This window comes from Bidens hawaiensis, unplaced genomic scaffold (genome assembly GCF_021521415.1).
Source record: "Bidens hawaiensis isolate Kalapana, Puna unplaced genomic scaffold, B.hawaiensis_p1.1 tig00053889_1, whole genome shotgun sequence".
Classification (NCBI taxonomy): Eukaryota; Viridiplantae; Streptophyta; class Magnoliopsida; order Asterales; family Asteraceae; genus Bidens; species Bidens hawaiensis.
Window position 1 is genome coordinate 19,091 of NW_027499686.1, and position 16,239 is coordinate 35,329.

The window sequence follows — 16,239 nt, forward strand, 5'->3', positions numbered from 1 at the left end:
TATGTAGGCCCTAAAATAAATATCCCAGACAGAATCCCGTTGGGTGGCACTATATATGTTTTACAAACCAAACCACTGTCTACTTGTAGTCCACCCGCCGTCGTGTTTCAGTTTCAGTTTCAGTTTCAATTTAGGGCTCCTTGTTTGTCTTTCAAACCCGTTCATTCATTCTAATTCTAATTCTAAGGTTTGATTTTATTTGTATTTGTATTATACATTCCAATCAATCGACTGTCTATCAACTTGCATGCCGAAATTCGGCTACATTAATTACCATCGCTAGGGTTTATGTGATGATTACTTTCTTTTCTTTACATTTTTTTTTATTTATTATTATTCATTATGCTTTGAATGCTTTTGTTATCAATCATCATAATAGAATTGTTAATGGAGAACCCTGGTGGCTTCAACTTTCAAGTTGGTCAACTCGTTGAATTCAAAACATTTGAACACGGTTTTCGTGGTGCCTGGTTCAGATGCAAGGTATATATATATCCGTTTCATACAATTCTTCTTACACTTACATTGATATGCATGTACTACATAGTTTGGAAAAAAAAATGCATTTATTGATTTATATGTGTTATAGGAAAGAAAGGTACTTGATCTGTGTATCGGTTTTAATGTAAATAATATAAACGCTCGACTGTATATAGAATTAGGTAAGAAATTTACGAAAAGTCTAATCTCTCTTTTGCCACGTGCAACAGATTAAGGATATCCAACTGCAAAAGAACAAGATTTGGTTGGAACACTACGATTATGACTCAGAAGGTGAGTTGATTCACTAGCTCTACGAGCCAATGTTGATATGAACATTTAGTTTTAGATATCTCTTTTCGCATGCATATTAATCAAACCTTAATACATTAAAGTAAATATTATTTTTAGAGGTAATATTTGACTCGTTACTTATTCACATTGTATATGAAAATGCTTTTGCAGAGAGCTAAGCTGGGAGGATATATACCAGATAGCTCCGTACATGATGAGGCTAAATATTGCAACAAAAGTTCTAATGGTGCGACCTTCGTATCCATTGATGTATCGCGAAAGCAAAATGCCAGCTGTCATTTCGCAACCATGTGTCATCATCAGTGGCACTTGGAAGGTTGGAGACCATGTAGATTGGTTTGAACAAGGCTGTTATTGGTCTGCAAGGGTCGTTAAAGTTTTGAGCGATGACAAGGTTCAGGTACTATTTTGGATTTATATCAACTATCAAGTTGTTTATACAAACGCTAGCTTTCTTTTTATATACCTGGCTTGTGTACCATGGTTGGCATGCTTCTTTGTATATTTAAACCCCAAAGCTCACTTTTTGCGTGTTGACAATTCTAAAAACAGAATTGGGCTTAATAATTTCCATTGAAACAGGCCATTGGAACCCCCCCCCCCACACACACACAAACACACAATTTGAACCCTAGAAATAGTTCTTGCTAGCTAAGGCTAGGGCAACACTATCCTTCTTTGGTAAGCCCGTAGCCATAGGCGAGTCAATTAAATCGACGCGACTAATGAAGCTATCTGATATTTCTTATAACAGGTATGTAGATGGTACTTGCTTAATGGCAAATATTTTTACTTAAATTATTTCCTTTAAGGGTTTTAAACATTCTTTTTTTTTCTTTTACGTTTTTTGCTACAACAACTCATTTAGATGTCATTCCTCTCACACACTAGTCTGAGAATTATTTTTCCCACACTTAATTAAATCAGTCAAGACAAGTTATTAGAAATATGTAAAACTTTCTTGTTTTATGTAAGATCTATGCCTCAAGAAATATCTTAATTCTAAATCTTTTGGGTCAAAGTTTGTTTACAGTTTCTATACTGCTTGCTATCAGTTTAATAAACTTGGATAGCTACATTGAAAACATAATGAAAATGATTTTGTAGCTTTCATTATTTTAAGTTATTATAAAAAATAAGGTTAATAAGCATACCATTTATGTTTCTAAAGTTTTCTATTCATGAGAAACAAATAGCTGAAGTTTTTTTGTTAATATAAGTTACAGAACGAGACACGAAGTCTTGATTGGCTAAATGTTGCAGACAAGAATAATAATCCATGTTCGTACATGCTTTGATCAGTTTTGAAAAAAATTTTTTTGTTAGTTTCATGTATAAATAATTAGTTTCTTGTAACTAGTAACCCAACCCTGCCCTTAGATTGATATAAATTTACCAGCCAGTTTGTAAACTTGCCTAATAGACAGCACTTTCATGAAAGAGCTAAAGGTAACAAAATGCTTGTACATGTAAGGATGTAGTTGTCTTTTACTGAGACTCAAATTCATTAATCTTGAAGTTAATAAATGATGCATAAAACATGGTGATATTAAAGCCCGTATGAAGCATGAATAAACGATACGTGTAACTTTTTTGTGTAGGTTGAGTTGCCGCTGCCTCCAGCAGGAGAAGGGAAGGAAGGGGAGGAGGGGAAGTATGAAGCATCGGTTAGTGATTTACGCCCTTCATTGAACTGGTCTGAAACAGAAGGCTGGACATTGGCTGCTTTGGTACCTTCTCTCTCTCTCTCTCTATATATATATATATATATACACATATATATATATGTATGTATTACATTTTCATTTCTCTCTTTTTTTTAATATTATAAAACCATGCCTCAATGCTACATAAGTAAGATTATGTTTATTGGTATAGTGTTCAGTCTGAAATTTGAATCATGGCGTTAGCGGTCCATTAGTAGTTATTGGTTTATATATGCATACTTTATTTATGTAGTTGGCACTATAGTAACTTAAAGGCTGTCATAATGGACATTCATGGAAACATTCATACTTTATGTTCTAATATGAAATCAAAGGCTCTGAACTGAAACTTGAAACCAAAATTAAGAATAAAGTTGCAACAAAACAGCTACCAGATTAGAAAAACAGGAACGGCACTACACATCAGTCTAGGACACCGGAACTGGAAAAAAAACTGTTTTTCTAGTACAAAATGTTAGCGGATCTTGTCTTCTTACCTTTTTGGTACAAATAAAGAGACTGTTTTTGACTGGATTTGGCTTGATCTTCAAGCTGGATGATTCCTAAAAATTTTTAGTTTAAACAAAGTGTATATGCCTGTGGTTAGCTTATTGAAAGCATATAAAGATGGGCTGAGCAAAGTAAATCCTTTGCTGTAACTAGGACCTCCCATCGTCTTCCTAAAAATGCGATATAGTATGCAATCAGAAACCATACTAGCAAAGTTTTCATTGTTCTTTCTAAAAAACATGATTTTTTTCTTAACAATGAGTGTGGTCCTTGATCACCTGTTTAAAACATCATTATCTTCTCCAGCTATTCATCAGATAACAGTATTATTATATCTAATTAAGAAACGCTGTTAAGTTCCTTCATACGTTATTTAAATGTAGGGTTTTTGACTTTTAGATTTTCCCTTTTTATGGTCTATCAATAAGAACAGTTATTTCCGTTGCATAAATGGTTCAATTTTGTGATAGAAACCAATGTTATACTAATGATTAGTTGTCTTTTGAATCGAAATTGTGTAGTATGTAAAATTTTAAGGTGTCTTATGTAGTATGTAGAGAAGATTATGTAACATTTTTATATAGTTGTCTTTTGAATCGAAATTGTGTAGTCCTTATACTATTAGAGATTAGGTACAATTTTAGTGGTTACTGTTAGGTGTGGCAAACTGGGCGGTTGGGGTCATGGGTCAAAATAGATTCGGGTCAATATGGCTTAAGGATAAATGAGTTCGGGTCAAAACGGGTCATGTAGAAAACTATCATTTCAAGTTTGGGTTTATCAGTTTGTGGCCAAAATGAAGTCAGGCTGAAATGAGTCGTTTTAGAAAAAAGTATCGAAAACCTATAGTATTTTTATGGTGGCTAACGGTGACAACGAAGGTACCTGCAACTGCGGTGGGCGTGTTGGTTATGGCAGTGGAAGAGGCGGCGGTGGGTACATCTGTAACAATAGCAGCGGTGGACTGGCGATGGTTGTTTTAAGTTAGCATGTTTTATAATACTTGCCCGTTTAGCCCCGTTTTCTAGTTTGATGAGACCTAAATTGACCGTTGACTAATTTGAGGTGACCTGGATTAACGCATATACAAAATCTTTGCCCAAATCAACCTATAGTTACTGTTCAAAGTTACATACTTTGCTAGAGTTTAAGCTTTAAATCGAATCACAGCTTTTCATGTTATGCACATCACACATGTAGTTGGAGAAGCATTTGATGGTTGATAAACTTCATAGAATACAATTCAAACATAAAAAGGGAGCATGCACACGCATTAAGACTTGCACCCAAGACGTTCCAAACTGCACTCTGAATCTCTGATGCTGTTTTAATTGAAATCAGGAGCTTGTAAATTGTAATCAGTTAAAACTCAAGGGTTGTCCGATTTAAAGCATTGTCTGTGGGAGGGTGACGTGGCCCATTGTGTTGAGGATGACAATGTTGTTGGCTGCTCGTTCGACCCTTTATGTTTACGACATAGCGTCACTGAAGTCACATGATTGTGGCAGTTTATTAAAGTCAATTATAAAATTTGTTGAGTGGAATCTAGACATACACCAATTATAAATACTTTATAAATTACTTACCAGGGGATCCACTTGCAAATTACAAGAAACTAAAGAAAAACATTCATTGAATGTTTAGGATAATATTGCCCAATTATTTATGTTTTATGATATTTAAACTCCCATCCTTTGATGTAGAACTTATACCCTTGGTTTGAAAAATACTTGAACATGTGATTCTTCAGCTAATATACTGTTAAGGGATTGTTTACAGACATAAAAGTAAGGAACACACTAATAATGAGATATAATAACCATTTAGAGCAGTAGAACTTAAGTTGAAGATATGCATGAAACGCAAAAGTAAGGTGCATGCATCTTCAACTAAATAAACCATTTTACTGAGCGATGGTTGGACATCATGATTGACATTGTTAAATTTTACTAAATGCAGGGTGGTCATACTTGTGACGCACAACTCATTTTTCCAACAAACCAAGGTGAAGGTACAAACTAGTCTTTTTTAATTTTAAATCTGAACTGCTTTGTTTGTAAACTGTTAAAATCTGTACACTTTCATATGATGTAAATGATCAAAAACTCTAAAATGCGCATATGATTCAGGCATGAATTTGGAAGCCGAGCGTGAGCATGAAGCAGCTGGTTCCACCGCTCGTGTATCAGGTGAGAAAGATGGAGAAAACGAGCATACTGAAATACGTGTTGAAATGGACTGTGCTTTGATGGAATCTTCCGAGAGTATTTCAAGTTCGCAGAGGACAGTAGTTGCAGATAAGGTTAAGGTTGACGTTGTGGCCGGGAAAGAAAAGTTGAATACAATGCGTGAACAGTCAGATAAGGTTAAGGTTGAGGTTGCGGTCGAGAAAGAAAATTTGAATATAATGCATGAGCGGACACTTGAGGCAGTGGGACTTGATCTTGAGGGTCTTGTGAACAAAGTAAACTGGTTGCAAAGGCTTCTAAAATCTCCTACCAATGGTAATGCTTAAATGAACTTGTTACATACAAGGTAAATGATGCATGTTATAACATCATGATCATCTTTTTGCTAGATGTTTTTTTGTTTTCTCTCAATTATGTAAAATCTGTTCAAATTTCTTAAATTTGGATTCGTAACTGAACAGTTAACATTGTTTAGTGTTATGAATTTATGGTTAAGTGTTGTTTTAGTCATGGTGGTTTGCAGTTTGCTCATATTCCTCTTTTCAGTCTAAATGATTTTTTTTTTTGACCTTTTTTAGTCATTTAGTTTTCTTTTTTCATTTTCATTCAATAACTTAACACCGTTAGTTTTTTTTTTTTACCTTGCACCCACTTGTCACTTACATGATTGGTAACTTTGTAATTTGCATTTTCTCTTTTTTATTTAATATCTTATATTAACATTAGTTTATCTTTACTATAACAATTTTATTTTATCTTTCTATTTACAACAAATCCTGAAACCCTAATATATGAAAAAAGAAACAAGGATAGTATGTTTCTCATGTTCTTTGTTGTTCAATCAAGCACAATTCTAGATGAGTACATCAACTATTTTTAAACATCCTATGTTTGTTTGTATTGTTTTTGTGTTTCTTAGTGACAATTTAAAAGAGTTGAAAAGTGTGAATACGTATTTGCTTTCCTTAGTGACAATACTTCCTTCTTATGGGCAACGCATAGGAGTCGTAGATCAAGCATGGATTGGAAAGATTGGTGTAAATTCAACTTTGTGAATTTCCTTTTGTAACTTGTTTGTTTGTTCTTGTTTGACTCTTTGCTTTTGTTTTGTTTGGGCTCTTGTTTTGTTTCTTGCAAGTCGTGCCTTTTTTTGGTTTAATATACGGGCAAATATCATGAAAACCAATATATTTTTTCTGTTTTTCATCACAGAAGTTTCTCAATAATTTTTTACACATTAAAGTCCCTTCACATGTTAATTTTGAACAAACCAATGACATAACTTATAATGGATCTTGTGAGAAGTCATATTACAGCGAGAAGTGCGAGAAGTGAAGGTATAACTCCATTAATCATTAATTTCACTTCATTTCATATGATGTTTCATGTAGGTTGGTTGTATTTATCTCTTAATTACACATTCAAACCTACCTACAAACATATAAATGTACCGAGCCACATTCAAACCTATGTACCTACACACATACAAACATACACACATATATACAAACATACGTACACATATACAAATATACGTACCTACACACATACATATGCACCTACACAACGCACATACACATAAGAAAGAGAGTGAAATTAGGGATTAATGGAGTTACGCATTCACTTCTCGTACTTCTTGCTGTAAAAAAACTTCTGAAATGATCCAAAATCTATATATATATATATATATATATATATATATATATATATATATATATATTATTTTTGTTTATGGCATACATGTAATATATACTATGCTGATTAAAAGTATTGGCTTATGTTTGTTTTATTTTGTTTTCTTTGTAAAAAATCATATGACTATATTAAATAGCAAAACCAATATTATTTTGTTTGAAAACGAGATTTTTTTTATAACTAAGGATGTTCACAGTTCGGTTTAAAACCGTGTTAGCTTTTCTACTTTTGTATTTGAAGCACTTTAAATTCTTTGGGTTTTGATTAATAGACACTTAGTACGTATTGCTTTGATGCCAATCTGAACCTGAATGAGTAGATACAATACTAGTATTTGTCGATCTCGGTCACTTTGTATCTATTTTGAATTCTCTGCAACTTTGGTTTTAATAAATTTTTTATATATATTTTTCCATTTTTCATGTTATGAAAAACTACGTTTTGGTAAGTTATGACATTTTGTTTTTCAAAATTAACATATGGAGGGACTTTAACGTAAAAAAAAAATTGTTGAGTAACTTTTGTAAGAAAAACAAAAAGTATATTGGTCTTTATTTTTTTTATTTGCCCTTAATATATGGCCATAGAAAAGAAAAACGTATTTGCTTTCCTTGTGTTTTAAACAATTTATTTATAAACCCAAAAGGTGTTATGAACACAATTTTATTATGTTTAAATCATAAATATACATATTTCTTCTTGTCAAGAAAATTATTTTATCAATATCAATTTGTATTGATAATTATTTATCTTAGCATCTTGTTTATTGTTTACTTAAATGTGAAGTATTAGTGTGGTTGCACTTGGTGGTGCACAACGATTAACTGGTTAGTCAAAAACCGGTTATTAGTCGACGGTCAAACAACCGGTTAATCGGGTCGGGTACTAACACCGCTTTGAAACAAGAAACCCCTATCCGATATAGCCGGTTTCAGAGATCATAATATAAACCGGTTTCTAACCGGCAATTAGAAGCTGATATAAACCGGTTAGTGGTAGGCCGGTTATTAACTTGTTAGATTTCTAGTAGCATCCGGTTAAAAGTTAGTTAGCCGGTTAGTATTTGAAAACTGTAACATCAAATATGGTGCTAAATGGAGATACTATTATAAGCCACGAGTTCTTGTATTTCAAGGAATTGTCAACATAAGTGTGATTTCCATCAAGTCCCAAAACAAAGTTTTGATATTTGTTTATTACCATGTCATTTGTGTTGCTTCCAAAATTGGACTAGAAGGGCTAGCTTGACATGCACATATATTATTGTTTGCGTTTTTTATAACATGGTTGAATTATTGTAGACAATATTTTTCATAAAATATATATAAGCAAACGAACGAGTGTGATAAAAATATTATTTTGAAGATATTCAAAAACTCATATCAAATTAAAGATTTGTTAAACTAGCATAAAACTTGATGTTTGAAATATCATTGATATAGGATATTATATGGATATAGGATTTTATGGTGAATTTAAAAGTGAACACATCAAGATTTATCTAAAAACAAAAGCTTTAAGAATACTAAAATAAATAAATAAAAATATTCCGTATAAAACCCTAAGTGTTAATACTTAAATGTTTTCCATAACATGAATTTTAAATCACTAAATTAAGAATGATGCCCATACTTAGGACAATCAAAAAAACAGTAGTATCCTCGGACGTGTTATAGTAAAGCCGTAGTTTCGTCTATAACTAAAACCACAACAATTTCTATTATTTAAAGGATTTGAACTTAAAGCCTCTCAATCTTTTAATGTTTTAAAAACTTTATCTTTATAATAAACCATTAATTCTATTAAAGCCTAAACTACATTATGAACATATAATACGTTTTACATTAAGAGTCATAAATAAATTTAATTACAATAATGTTATTTAATTAAGAACATATTATTGAAATAAGATATAATCAATTTACTTTTTTTAAGACGATGTTAGGCCACCACACTCTTTAAATTTGGAGAGTCTCGTTATCATATGCTGGCTTCAGAGTTTAGCTTGGACGTTCCCCCGGGAAAGCATACTGCCGGCTGCCACTTGACAGTTGTTGTGTCACCATAAGAGCATAACTCTCTAGCGTAACACAAAGTGACATGAAAACCCGGATGGATTTAGGATTTGAACTGACAACCTTGCAAAATTTAACTCAAATTATTCACTGTCATAATTCAATAAAAAGTAAAAATCCCTCTTTACCACTAGACAACATATGTGGAATATATAATCAACTTGTTAAAACATTCCCGCCCTATCCTTTACCATATTCATATAATTACACTAAAAATTATTATATTTTCTTCTTTATTTTAATTAGATAACACTTTTATATATATATATATATTTCTCATCTACTCACAACCATTTTTAAAAAGAATTAAAAGTTTATACGATATTAACGGTGAAACCCAAATTTAACCTTATCATGTAACATCTTTTGTTTTCAACACTCGTACCATTTCATATCTATAATATGTATAAACGAAAACATAAAAATTATACGTGTCGCGGTGTGGTCGCTCCCCCTTTTTTTGGAGTCACCAGATTTGCTTGATTTTTAAATAGAGGGTTCTCATGCATTTGACCCAAATTCATGGGTATGAGTCTTACCAAACCCAGATATTCCTTAATCGGGTTATAACATCTCATTAAATTAAAAATTATTCTCATCAAATTATTGATGTAAAAATCCTATAAAATAGGATATACTAAAAATTAATATCTTATTTATTTTAAAAAAGATATATATATATATATATATATATATATATTATTTAAATTAAAAAACTAATTTTATAGTAAAAAAAATAAACGGGTCTTAGGTCTCATCAAAACATAAGTATATTATTAACTTTCACACATATTATTTATAATTAAAAAAAACCAATTTTATAGTAAAAAAAATAAATAGGTCTTGGGTCTCATCAAAACCATATAACTTTTAAAACGGGTTATAACATCTCATTTATTTGTGAAACAATTTATCATCAAACCATAAGTATATTATTAACTTTCATAAAATAAAAAAAATTCAAAAAATAAATAAATAATTAGAACAAACAATATAAAACAACCCCGTAACACGGGAGATAAAAGCTAGTAATTTATAAAAGTTAATCACATAATTTGAAGTGAGAATGCTCTTGGTTGTTACGAGAAGCTATACATTCACCACCTATAGTACGACCATTGTTTTATATATTAAACAATAATCAAATGATTAATTTGATGATACAACCAACAACAACTACTTTTGCATCCATCTCATTCTCACTTGTTAACTCTGTCTGTATATCTATTACCCCAATCAATTTGCTTTTGCTTGCAAATTCATTTGATTTGATTTGATTTGATTTGAAGAAGAAGAAGAATGTGGCCAGGATTAATATGTGCCACAAGAGAGTCATTGACAAGGTCAGGAGGTTGAATGAGGAGAAAGGCTACGCCGTTGCCATTATGATGGACACCGAAGGGAAGGCAGTGAGATTCATATGGGTGCTCCTTCTGCTAAAGCTGAGGTTCATATTTTTACAAAATTTTAATCAAATAAAATTGGGGATTTTGAGTTTGTTAACCTAGAATCAGTAGCTTTTAAGTGATTATTACATTGTAAACATAGCAATTACTTGATGATGATCTTCAAATGTAGGGCTAGCAAATCGTGTTTAACGGGTTAGAGACAATGCAATTAACACAAGTATCAAACATGAAAACAACTTGTTTAACACATGGCTTTACAGTTATATGTTTTATGTATCTAGAAGGAGAAATGATGAACCCTAGCCTCCTAATTCTAATTATTTTAACAAACTAAAAAATATGCATAGTGTACGTTTTGCTAAACATGTCTTATCATGTGTAAAAAGGTACCCAATTTACCAGCCCTATTCAAGTGATTGCTTTTAATATGAACATCCCCTAAATTTCAATTCATCTTTCTTAGGATGTTGTTAGGCCTCTAAACGAACCGAAAGTTCATGAACTGTTCGGCGGGAAGTTTGTTTATGTTCATTTATTTAATAAATGAACTAACATGAACAAATTTTTTTGTTCATCCATTCATAGTTATCAAATGCGCTAGGCGCATTGGTCTTGTCTGGAGCCTAGGCGAAAAAAGGCGAGGGCTGGAGAAAAAAAAAGCGTACTTAACGAACATGAATGAACACGAGCTAAACATGTCTAGATGTAGTTTAATGTGGTTATTCATGACTTCTGTTTGTCTCCATCACCTACTTGTTCCTAAAGATTGGGAATTGGAATTTTTTAATACTAGAATCAGTATCTTTATATCACATGTCACTAGATGATTTGTAGGGTCTTATTAACTTATTTATGAGTTTCTTATTGTGTGTGGATTTGAACAATCATTTTATGTTTGTTTTCTTAGTTTATAAACAACGTATCATATAACAAATATTAATCTGAAAAACTGTCAGTTTGTTTACTTATGTGAACTATCACTTGATGCAGGATGGAGAAGTATGGACTTTCAGTGTTCGGCCTTATGACACCCTTCGCCCTGAGCGATGTATCACCGTGAACTATGACGGTTTTGCAGAAGGTTAGTATTTGGGCTTAATGAGTAAAGATAATATCTTTTGAATCCAAATTGATTTTTAAACGCTTTTTGACACAACAGATGTTAAAGTTGGGGATGAACTCCTTGTTGATGGTGGAATGGTGAGGTTTGAAGTCATTGAAAAGATAGGACGACCGAAATTGACTTGGGATGAGAGGATTAGGCATGATTTGATAGACCTAAACCTCTCCGAGGACATGGTTGAGGATAGGAATTTGTGGAGAAGTAGAATTAAAGTTAAGGATTTTTAGAGAGAATTGAATACCTTAGGGCTTAGACTTAACTTATTTAGGTCACATACCATAATGGTATTTCCCTTACATATATTATTATTATTATTATAATTATTATTAGCTTTTATATAGCTGTTAAACTGTGATCTTATTATTAATATTATTATAATTAGTAGTAGTTTTTATATAACTGTTAAACTTTGATTTCCTTTATTTTGCTTCATACACATGTACTTAGAGCTGAGGGTCTCTCTGGAAGCCACCTCTTTATTCCTTTGGATAGAGGTACGGTGTGCCTACATCCCACCCTCCCCAGACCCTACTTATAGCTTTGCTGTCGGTGGGATTTTACTGGGCATGATTGATTGATTGATTGAAAAGATCGGTCCTGATGTCAAGTGTTTGTGTACGGACCCTGGACTTTTGCTACCTCGGGCTAATTTGACTTTTTGGCGAGACGGAAGCTTAGTTCGTGAACGTAATGCCATGCTTCCAACAATTTCCTCAAAGGTTAGTGTTTACAATTATATACCTTACAATAAAATTGCGACAATTATAAGCCTTTCATTGCTTTAGTACAAATGTACAATCATGGATTTTGTGTTATGTTTTTAGGATTGGTTGGATATTGATTTTGGGATTGCAGAAGGTGTTGACTTTATTGCCGTATCGTTCGTGAAGTCAGCAGAAGTGATTAATCATCTTAAAAGTTACATCAAGGCGCGGTCTCGTGATGGGTATGAAATTGTTTGTTGGCTTTATTGCAGTACCCTTAACTCTCCATTCTGTGGGTCCCATACAAGTTTTTTCTTTGTACCAAACAACAAAATGAATGCAGAATTGTTAAATGACTTAATAGAACCTAAAACTTTTTAGAAAAATGGGATTATGTTTTTCTTATATTTTTTAGGGTGCTGAAGACGGTTTCTAGAATAATATTTAGCTTAATAGTAATATATTCAGTAAAATGATTTTGGATGTATGATAACCGATTGGTTATGGATAATTGTCTTTACAAGTTGATTCGGTTCAGTTATGGGTCGATAAAAATAATACAAAAGAATGTTATTGGGCCTGAAAGTTTGGCCTTAAATTCTGTAACAACTTAATAAATTGTTATTAGATATTTAGGCTTGAATGATTTAAGCTTTACCATTTCACATTTGTAAAACTTGCTAAATCTTCGGTTATGAGTCAGTTAAAGGTGGTGGGTCGGGTCAGGCCGGTTAGCTGTGGTTTATAAATCATGGGTCTGTTCGGTTTTTAATTTAAAAGAAAGTCAAAACGACCCATTGGTTTTTGGATAGTTTGGTTATATCGGTTCGGTTAATTCGTTTTTTTTATCAAACTATTGTTTGTCTGGTGATTTTTTGGATTATGCATTAAAACAACTATGTGATTAATGCAGGGATATTGCGGTAATTTCAAAGATCGAAAGCATCGACTCGTTAAAAAACTTGGAAGAAATTATTCTAGCTTCAGATGGAGCCATGGTGGCGAGAGGCGATCTGGGTGCACAAATCCCACTAGAACAGGTCCCATTGGCCCAACAGAAGATTGTTGAAGTGTGCAGACAGTTAAACAAACCAGTAATAGTAGCTTCTCAACTACTTGAGTCTATGATCGAGTACCCGACACCCACCCGAGCTGAGGTGGCTGATGTTTCCGAAGCAGTGAGACAACGGGCCGATGCTCTTATGTTGTCTGGTGAGTCAGCAATGGGTCAGTTCCCCGACAAGGCGTTGACCGTGTTGAGAAGTGTTAGTTTGAGAATCGAGAAGTGGTGGCGCGAAGAGAAACGTCATGAAGTTATGGATCTTCCTGATATCGCGTCTTCGTTTTCTGATTGTATTTCTGAAGAGATTTGCAATTCGGCTGCCAAAATGGGTGAGAGCTCTTCATTATTATTATTATTATTATTTTTATATTATTATTATTATAATTATTATTGTTATTCCTTGTTTCCATGAAAAAAATAATACTTAACTTAATTTTGTTAGTCCCTAAATGTGTCTAAAATGCACTTATGTGCTAAATGTTAACTCTTAAATTGGTGGAAACTTGACAAGGTACCTTCAGTATTTTTGCAAAGAGATAATTTATACTGACCTGTTTAATGTCTTAAAAGTCATTATTTTAAAAAATAAATAAAAAACAATTAGTGCATTTTAGACAAGTTTAGGGCTTTTTAATACACCAAAAAAACAAATCAAAAAAGCGGGAAAACACCGATTCGCCTAAAAATTGTGCCTAGGCGTGCGCTTTGTTAGCTTTTAATAACTATGGGTTTTATCACGTTATGTTTTTTGAAAACCGGTTTTTCGGTTCGGTTTCGATTTTCTTCAACCAAAATCTGAAAAAAAAAACGATCGAACCAATAAACCCGATTTAAGTAATTTATAAGAAATTAATGATTATGTAACAAAAACTCTTTTAGGCTCAGATGGGTAATAATCAATTAATTATCAACTAACAAAAATGTTTAAGCCCAAATTTTGGAGCCCAAGTTCCTTATTTTGGGAAAAAAATTTCAAGCCTAAATGGTAAAACCGAAACCAAACAGAACCTGTTGTAAAAACCGAAAAATCAGACTGAACGGTTTTCAAAAAGATCTTTTTGATTCAGTTTTCAGCCCAAAACTGACCAATGCACATCCCCTTCTTATTTTGTTTTCATTTTGCAGCTAATAATTTGGAGGTGGATGCGCTTTTTGTGTACACTAAAGACGGTCACATGGCATCTCTGCTGTCGCGCAGCCGCCCGGACTGCCCAATTTTTGCTTTCAAATCAGATGTCTCGGTCAGAAGACGTCTTAATCTGCAGTGGGGCTTAATACCATTCCGCCTTGACTTCTCAGACGACATGGAAACCAATCTCAACAAGACTTTCTCTCTCCTCAAGGCCCGAGGTATGATCAAATCTGGTGATCTTGTTGTCGCCGTGTCTGATATGTTGCAATCGATTCAAGTTATGAATGTGCCATAAGAAAACACTTTGATTTACTATTCGTTATATTTCACGAGGGCTTGTTATGCCAACGCCATAAAGTATTATTGTATCCGCGTTTCGTTATGTTGACTTTTTATTGATTGTGCCGAGGATTGATGCTGTTTGAGAACTTTGTAGCTTAATATTTATGGGTGATGTAATTTGATGACTTGCCTTTGGTTCAAAATTAAAAGTAGAAGCTTGGTTATGTTTGTAATTTTATTTCTGGTCAAGAAAGTTTGTTTTTGTTTAAAAGTTGAAAATGAAAAATATTTATAAAACTACTATTGGCATGTTAAGTAGAGAAATGACCCATTGTTTGATAAATGACTTACAAAGATTAAAATGTTTTTTTAATAAGAATGTACTTATTCATTTCTTTTATCAATTAGCGTTATTTAAATTTTAGAGTTAATTACACTATGCTCCTTAAGGTTTATACACATTAAAAATTATTTTAAAATGACAATCGAAAGGACTACAGGAGAATATAGGTCTACTTTTTTAGCTTGCTTGGTTGGATTGGCTAAGCCTGCATTGCTTTTTAATAAAATATGATCCAAATGGTTTGTTGCGAGTAACACTAACAACAAATCTTTTTTGAGTATGAAGTCAGGCTACAGAATGCAGATGATTGACTTTGGGGAGAATTGTTACATGATTTGGCCCATTGAGACACTTCCATGCATTACTTATGTCTTATGGCTAGAGGTATACAAAACCTTTTTTTAAACCGAACCGGTTTGGTCAAACCATGGTTGTTTGGTTTAGGAGCAAGAAAGGTTGAACTGGTTCAACTTGATTCGGTTCGGTTTAGAACCGGTTTAACTGTTTTTTCCCCAAACCGATTTGGTAGTTTAGAAGGGAACCGGTCCCAAAACCGACAGGTTGGGTCGGTTTGGGTGAAGTCGATTCAGGTTAGTTTGCAGTGAACCGGTTTTTCTTTTACATCTCTACTTATGGCCCTCTACCACAAGACATAGCCCATGTTATTACCTTCTAAGCTGACCTATTTTCTCACTCGTTTGCCTCTATCCAACTAGTACCAATATGAGCCAGTTAGCTTCTAAAGCAGCTCTCTTATCATAAACAGTATATACTAGTATGTATCATGTAATCATAAAAAAAAAGACCTCCTCTAATATAAACTGAAGGTCTTAGGATCGATTAACAACACGATTAACACGGTAAACAAGAACACATTTGTATATAGAAATTTTATATTGAAACGAAAGTCTGTTCCTACTGTCACGACGTTTCACAAACAACACAACACATCAGCTTATTTCTAACTAATTACAATATTTACACAAACTATTAACTAATTACACTTTGCACCCTAACTTTACTGACTGAACTTTCTAACAAATTCTTTAATAAATTAACGAGATCTTTAACGAGATTGGGAAAAAGGAGTTATTAGGCCGGACTTGAGGTAGTACTCTTTTGGTCCAAGGCCTTTACATTAATGAGTTCATGTCCAATCCAAAGTAGGTAGTAGGTAGTTGGTAGTTGTCGATCACCAGAATTTAGAGCCTAT

General features: G+C 33.0%; 1 protein-coding gene and 1 pseudogene across 2 annotated transcripts; both read left to right on the forward strand.

Moving 5' to 3' along the window:
• The first annotated feature begins 344 nt into the window (after positions 1 to 344).
• LOC143600276 (uncharacterized) lies at positions 345 to 5,707 on the forward strand. The gene is made up of 6 exons (XM_077078013.1): positions 345 to 483; positions 711 to 774; positions 948 to 1,195; positions 2,397 to 2,525; positions 4,971 to 5,022; positions 5,141 to 5,707. Exons 1-6 carry the CDS (start codon positions 352 to 354, stop codon positions 5,524 to 5,526), a joined length of 1,011 nt encoding a protein of 336 aa, XP_076934128.1. The 5' UTR covers positions 345 to 351; the 3' UTR covers positions 5,527 to 5,707.
• A 4,408-nt stretch (positions 5,708 to 10,115) lies between these two features.
• Positions 10,116 to 14,868, forward strand: LOC143600277 (pyruvate kinase isozyme A, chloroplastic-like; annotated as a pseudogene). Its single transcript, XR_013147445.1, has 8 exons — positions 10,116 to 10,184; positions 10,260 to 10,417; positions 11,370 to 11,460; positions 11,539 to 11,594; positions 12,084 to 12,221; positions 12,327 to 12,448; positions 13,120 to 13,598; positions 14,395 to 14,868. The product of XR_013147445.1 is annotated as a pyruvate kinase isozyme A, chloroplastic-like (transcript).
• The last annotated feature ends 1,371 nt before the right edge of the window (positions 14,869 to 16,239 follow it).

Coding starts and splice junctions, on each gene's coding strand:
- LOC143600276 (XM_077078013.1), top strand. CDS start 352: ATGCTTTTGTTATCAATCATCATAATAGAATTGTTAATGGAGAACCCT. Junction 484..710: donor GTGCCTGGTTCAGATGCAAG/GTATATATATAT, acceptor CACGTGCAACAG/ATTAAGGATATCCAACTGCA. Junction 775..947: donor CTACGATTATGACTCAGAAG/GTGAGTTGATTC, acceptor GCTTTTGCAGAG/AGCTAAGCTGGGAGGATATA.